The sequence below is a fragment of the Condylura cristata genome, unplaced genomic scaffold (assembly GCF_000260355.1).
Source record: "Condylura cristata isolate star-nosed mole 26May11 unplaced genomic scaffold, ConCri1.0 scaffold00025, whole genome shotgun sequence".
NCBI lineage: Eukaryota > Metazoa > Chordata > Mammalia > Eulipotyphla > Talpidae > Condylura > Condylura cristata.
This window is the reverse complement of record NW_004567126.1, coordinates 27,247,157-27,254,449: the sequence shown is the minus strand read 5'-3', so window position 1 is coordinate 27,254,449 and position 7,293 is coordinate 27,247,157. Positions and strand designations below refer to the sequence as shown.

Below are 7,293 nucleotides of genomic sequence, written 5' to 3'. Positions count from 1 at the left end.
ATCTTTGAGCCTCCAATGGACAATCTCTCAGGGCCTGGATAGTAACAAATGTGTTCAGTCCTTCCATCCCAGCCCAAGATTAAAATCCTGGAGCATGTAGCCTGAGTCACATCCCACCCTGGGCCAGAGAAGGAGAAGCACCTTAACTGACCATCCCAAGATCATAATCAGAATGGGAGGGGCAGGGAGTTGTCAGGGGACATGGAGCTGTGGTTACTGAGGGGTAAAATCCCAATAAATCTGATGTTCCTTCTGCCGTGACCGAGGCACATCAAGCATGCCTGATGTGAAATGCCGAGCCAACCATCTCCCAAACTCCAAACCCTCCATTTAAAACACATCTGTGACTCCCATAAATAAAGTCCAAACTCCTCAACTTGGGTCATAAACTTCCTCCACACCTTCTGCCTTATGGATCTGGGTAGAAGGGATAATTAGCGGTTCTGAATGACCCCCCACCCCCCCTCCCCAGGAGTCAGTACATGCCCTTCTTGCTGCCTAGGACAGTTTGCTCCCCATTTATGCCTCTTCATCAAACCAACTGCTACTTACCTTTAAAACCTGGATGTTGTTTCTCTGGAAAGCCTGCCCAGTTTCCAAGACATGTGGATTACGTTGTGCCTGTACCACTTCAACTTCCTCACACTTGTTCAGCTGGAACTCTCACTAAACCCGGCTGTGAGAACAAGGACACCCCTTCTCCAGCCTGCCCTCAGGAGCCAGAGTATGGTGCTCAGCAAGTACTTCTAGTTGCCACTCTCTAAAAAGAGGTGGATCCCAGTTCACATATGTGTAAATACTACATCGAGGATCTTGCACCTAGAAAGTTCTAGATAGGAGGCATTTTCCTAACTTTCTCACATTTTGAGCACATGACTGGTGGTTGTTTTTAACCCTTGCCTGTCGTACCAAAAAAGAAAAGGGGAAAACATCTGGCTTTCTAGTTTAGTTTATGTTTGGCAAAGAGAACTTGAACCTCACAGAGGCAGAATGACTTCTCTGAGATTGCACAGACCTGAGGACTCTAAAGTTTGCTTTTCTCTCCACTTGCCTTAAAAGACTAGCTACATGGTGATGGCTAAGACAGGACCTCCTGCTTCCTAGGCATGTGACCCAATGTTTCTGGATCCCGCCTCCATCAGTGCAGTGGGAGACACAGTCATCTACCAAAGAGGCACCAGAGACCATGACAGGGCTGTGCTCTTGGCTCAGTAAAAAGCCAGGGCAGCTGCTGCTGTTATTATTATCATTGCAGGAGAGGATGATAACAGGGGTATTATTGGTAAAGCTGCTCTAAGCCCAGGGGCCGGCAGAACCAAGACAGGAGTTTCTGATAATGCCCTGAGTGCGCACAATGAGAACAGGACCATGGGCGGAGCCTGTGACTAATGAGCCCCAACTGGCTCCAGAGTCGCTGATAGCATCAGAGACCGCCCCATTCCAGGGTCTCCCTCCCTGCCCTCTGGGGTTGGGCCCCCAGTTTCCCAACTCCTGGCCCCACCCAGACTGCAGGAGAGGCATCGGCCTGGCATCATGTCCAGAACCAGCACAGCATCGAGCCCTGGACACCTGGGTCCTGGCCCCTGTCCATTCATTCATGCATTCATGCAGCAGCCAATCCTGCAGGCTACTATATGCTCAAGGATCTTAGCAGCCCCCAAACAAATTCCTTGGCTTCAAGGGTTTTGAGGACAGTCTGTGGCTCACTTTCCTCCTCTGTAACAGGGAGACATTACCTCCCAAGACTGGCGCAAAGGATTGGAGGGCCAAGTGCACAGAGCCGGGTCTTCGGCTCTTTCGTTCAGTGCTGCCAGCTGCCTGCCCTCTGCCACGTCCAGAACAGCGCCTGGCACACAGTGTGAACACAGGAATTTTTAGCGAGACGAATGCAGGCAAAGCCTGCACATAACTAGTGCACCATGTGCCTGCCCCTGGGCTGTGCCTGCTGTGCAGGGCTCCCTGCTTCCATTGCCAGCCACTACGCTGAGCCTCGGACAGTGCCTGGCTCAATCAGTTCTTGTCGGTGAATAGTGAAATGAAGCATTAGCCCTTTCCATCGGCTCTCAGCCCAGGAGGCCATCAGGGTGGGGATCACCACGACTTGTTGGAGAGAAGATGTGCGAGAAAGAGATGACCCCACGGACTCAGGACCGGGTCTGTGTCAGAGCTTGGCCACCGGTTTCTTGTGTGTCTTTATTCAATGAATGGTGTCTGGCCTCCCTCGGGGTGGGGCCATCTGCCTCATGTTTTGGGGTGTCTTTGAGGACCCAGCCTTGGTCACATCAGCTACCTGGTGACTGCTGTGAATGCTGATGAGAGGGGAGCAGTAGAGGGAGGCGTTAGAATCTGGCCTCCAGGGACCCCGAAAGGGGAGGGTCTCCCTTTGGGTCACACAGAATTCAGGGAAGAGCTGCACAGAAGTACACAGAGCTCCAGCAACATCCCGACTGCCCATTCCAGGAGGTGAGGGGGAGGTGAGGAGATTCTTGGCAGTGCAGGTGCGGTGGCTTCCACCTCCCACTCCACTCTCCACCCCAAGGCTTCACCCACTCACCCCTAGCTCCGTGCCTTGGCCTCTGCAACTCCCCACACTGCGCATGTCACCCCTTTGTTTTAAACCCCAACTTTCTGCAGAGGATGAGCTGAGCTTCTAAACTTTGGCAGGACCCAGAGAAGAAATTCAACAGTTCAGTGAGCCTGGGGACCTTGAAGCTCCCCCCAAATCCCCGCACCACCACTGAAACTCTGCTACATTATCAGAAGCCTAGAAGGAGGCCACCAGCCCAACACAGGGGTGCAGAAACCTGAATGACCCACCCCGTGACTCTCCCCTTCCCCACCTGGCCCAACCTCATCCACATCCCTGACCTGCCTCTGGCTCTCCTGGCCCCCCTGTGATGTGTAACCAGAAACCCCAGAACCCCTACCCCCACATTACTGATTCTCCCCTGGGCCCCCCGGAGCACACCCCTCGTTTGGCGCAGGTAGCCTCCCTCCACTTCCTCTCACCTGGGCCTCGTCCATAGACAGTCCGGGACCTTCGGCTTCATGCCACCAGCTGTCTGTTAGACAGGCTGCTCTCCCGAACCTCAGGGCTTGACCTCCCTTTGCCCCATGTGCCTTAGAGAACATTTGCTCTTCTTTAAGCATTGAGGTTTCCTCCACTCCACCCAGGAGAGACCTTGTGCCCCACTCCCTGGCTCCCCTTGTCCCTCCTGCTAATAGGAAGTAAAGCTGGTGCGGGACGAGTCAATTTCTAACTCTAAAATCCCACCCCCTGCACAGCCCAGGGGACTGAGCTTCATTGGGACCCCAGGGTCACCTAGCCTGGGTCAGTTTATCAACGTTTTGTTGAAGAAGGACTTCAGCAGTGAACACAGGGTTCACACCAAACACTCCAAACTCATTCATCTTCATCATTTTCTAGCCACAGAAATGTCATATTCCCAAGGTTGTTTTTTTTTTTTTAACGTCCCTTTATTTCTAAGACATTTCACGTTGTTTTCCTCTCTTCTGTTCCCTTTCCCCTGACTCCTGCCCCCTCCTGGAATTCACCATTCAAAATCCCTCTCCTATATGCCCCCCTCTATGACGCTCCCCCAAACCTGGACCAAGTCCTCTAGGGTTTCCTTCTATGCCCTGTCCGTGGGAGGCAAGGCTCTGCCTCAGCCCGACCTGGACTCTGAGCAACTTGCAAGCAAAGCATCAAGAAAGCAAAAGATTCCCTGACTATGACGCCTAAATAGATCGTGTTCTATTTAGGCATCATGATGCCTAAATAGATCGTGATGAAATCAATGTGAACTGAGCCTTAAAAAAAACGTTTGTCTGCTCTCTATTTTGCCTTTTGTTTATATGCCAAGATCAAAAGCATGCTTTTAAATAGTTGTATAGTATCTCACCAGAATATAACCCGCCCTCCACTGAGTGGTGAAAATGTTCTGACGTGTGTTTCACTTATCCATTTATTGCAATTACAAATGACTCAGAGGTGACTTGTATCTGAATCTCACCACCTATTGGGATTATCTCTTTGCAGAAAATTCCTAGGGGGCAACGATGGAGGCAGGGAGGAGAGGAGGTTATCAGTAAGCCCACGTCAGTGCAGCTGACAGGTTGCCCAGCGACAGCTGCACGATATTGACAGGCCCACACTTACTACAAAATCTCACGGGCAGTTCCGAGTCCATCCAAGTCAGCGCCTTCCCCACCTGGGAGTGGGTTGAACGTAGAACATTCTGGACTGCAGGACTGTCAGGAATCCAGAGACAAGAGTTTCACAGACCCAAACCCTGTCCTCGGTTTCCAGGGTCAGCACCTTCAGCCCTACCCATTTCACAGGTGAGGTTACTGAGGTCGCCAGTCTTCAGGGTCAATATCTCTGACCAGGAAGAACAAGAAAAAGGATGGCCACAGGGACTTCCCAACTCCTGCCTCTCAGCTCCAGGAAATGGAAGGCCAGAGGCAGTAAAGTCAGAGCAACCAGGCATCCAAAAACTAAGCAAACAGTCCCCAAAACCACTCTGGATGCCCCGACTTTAAATCCTGTCTGTAAGTGCCAGGGTGACCCTGGACATAACCTCCAGCCTCATGAATGCTGACTGTCACCAGGAAATGGGTTAATCTCCCTGTAATATACCTGTTACTCATTATATTTTATATGTATATGTAACATAAAATGAGATTTTTTTCATGTAAAATATTTAGTAGAATACATAGCACACAGTAAGTCTTCAGAAAAGGCCACTACGTGTATGACTGCATTGCTCACCGTTTATTGAGCATGTACTATGTGCCCAGCACAGACAATTGCACTTGCGCCACATTACTCACCATCCCGGGAGCTCTGGGTCGGGACCTGCCCTACCCCCGGCACCCAGCACAGGGATCCCATAGCTGCGGGGATCTGTGGCTGTTCACATCTTTCAAGCTTTGTTTAGGTACCATTGCCACTTAGGTATCCAAGATTTTTTGAGCTCTTCCCATGTGGCCAGCCCCTTCCCTTCCCAGAAGAAAGGATGACAACTCTCCTGAGGCGCCCAGATCTGAAGGGTCTCCAGGATGTAAGACTCCTGAGCTAGAACCAAGACAATGTCCATCAACCTGGGGTGAGTTGGTCAAGCCCGGGCTGGGGGCACAGCTGAGAGCAAAGTGGATACATTCACCTCCTCCAGGAAGCCCTCCTTGATCCACTCCTTGCCCCTGTGGTTACTGTGCAGCTGTCAGTGCCATTACAGCCCCTGGGTTGTAAATGCCTAGAGTCACAGTGGTGGTCTCCAAGCCAGGAGAACAGAGACTGGCTTAGCCATTTCTAACACTTACCACAAAACCCGGAGAATGTGCCCAGATTAATGAATGAAAGCTGGTTCCCTTGCCTAACAGATGAGCAAAGGGAGGTTCATCGAGGCAAACTGCTCAAACGAGATTCCCTGGTGCAGGCATTCGGAAGTCGGGGCTTGAACCCCTGCCTGGGGGCCTCTCCCACCTCCACCCTCCCTGCCCCCTGCCCCTCACCGTGTTGTAGAACTCCGCCACCAGCTCCGAGTGCTGGAAGTTGCTCTCACACCAGTCCACCTCAGAGCTCTGGTAGGCGAAGATGCTGGGCATCCTGACGCTGCGCCTGTCCTCCACTGGCTGGGACTGGCAGCGAGGAGCACCCGAGCTTAGAAGGGCCGGGCCCAGCTGAGGCGGGGAGAGGACAGCTTGGTGCCCACAGCGTGCTGAGAGGAAAAACCTGCTGAGCCGCTCGGCAGTTGCACCTGGCTGTGAGGTGGCAGCCGCCCTGGACATCAGCCAGCTGAGGGGCTGGCACAGAGCAGGCAGGGCAGGAGGTGGGAGGGTGGTGGGTGGCGAGGGGGTCCATTAGGACTGAGAGTTGGGGGGGCTATTTTGGAACAATAACTTAAAGTAATAATCAGGAGGCTACTGAGATGAGTATTTCTGCAGAAAAAACAAGGCAAAGAGCACAAAGCCACTCACCCAGGGCATGCAAGATGTAAAAATAGGTGGACTCGGTCCAGATTCCAGGCTCTTGACCAGTGGGTTTTACTACTTTGCACCATCAAGGCTCCATGTTGCTACCTCCCAAGTCAGGTGTAACCGCTGCACAGACACCCCAGTGGGCTCAGAGCAGCTCCCATAGCTGCCCGATCATCGCTCCTTTGGGGACCTCAGCTTACCCATCTGTGCTATGGGAGACTGGGCTGGATGGAAGCCCAGTCTTGGATGGTCAAGACCCCCACGGACCTAAGGTGTCCTCCTATCTGGGCCACCTTCAAAATCCCATGTTGATGGAAATCTGTAGTGTTCCAAATCTGCCTGGGGCCCCCATCCAAGGGCTAGAGAAAGCTGTGGTTATAGAGTCAAGCAGTTCTGAGAGCCTCCCTTAAAGCTGTGTGGCCTCGGGCAAGTGAATTTGCTTCTCTGGGCCTGTTTGCTCTGTAGTACGAGGAGGATTACCCCAACCTGCAGAGACAAAGCAGGTCAAGGGCCCAGCTCAACACCTGGCCCAAAGGCGCTGACCTTGAACCTTAAAGCAACCTTGTGGCAATAGCGATGTCATACTTCTACTGGTGGCCTACCAGCGCCAGGCTCTTTTCTCTATGCTCGGCACGCATTAACTCATTTAACTTTCTTAACAGCCCCAAGAGAGACTCACTGGCAGGAAACAGAAGCCAGAGAAGTTAAATTATTTGCCCGAGTTTGCACAGCTAGAAGGCAAGAGAACCACTTCTCTGAGACTTGTTTTCCCCACCTGCAAGACATGAGCAATAACAATAAGTCCTCTGAGGGCTGCTACCGAGATTTAATGAACTGATACTGCGTGTTTACTCGGAAGGTGACTTTTGGCAATGCATGGATCTGTATTCAAAGTCGTTGGATCGTGTGGCAAGTGAGCCTTTTCAGTCTCTGGCTGTTGTACATCTTCATGCCTTTTAAAACATCCCTTTGTAAGAAGCCTACCCAGCAAGGATATGGTTTATTTTTTTTAAATAAACTTGACTTTGTGGCTGCTCATATCTTCTTTTCATTTGTGATAGAGTTATAAAGTTGCTTTTTAAAAATAAATTTATTTAAGCTTTATCTTTCTGGACGTGGTTACACAGACATATAAAGAAACTGCCTAGACACACACACGCACACACACACAAGCTGCAGAAATCTGAATAAGGTTTGTAGATCATATCAATGTAAATTTCCTTCTTTTGCAATATTATAGTTATATAAGAGGCACCACTGGGGAAAACCGAGTAAGGCATACCGGGGGGACCTCTCTGAATCATTTTGCAACTT

General features: G+C 51.2%; 1 protein-coding gene across 1 annotated transcript in view; it reads right to left on the bottom strand.

Annotated features, from left to right (window-relative positions):
• The window catches only part of ACER1 (alkaline ceramidase 1), a 15,290-nt gene extending 9,683 nt beyond the window's left edge, over positions 1 to 5,607 (bottom strand). The window contains exon 1 of the mRNA XM_004689304.1: positions 5,515 to 5,607. Within this exon, the coding sequence (XP_004689361.1) occupies positions 5,515 to 5,607 (93 nt within the window). The remainder of the gene's footprint in view (positions 1 to 5,514) is intronic.
• Positions 5,608 to 7,293: the final 1,686 nt, after the last annotated feature.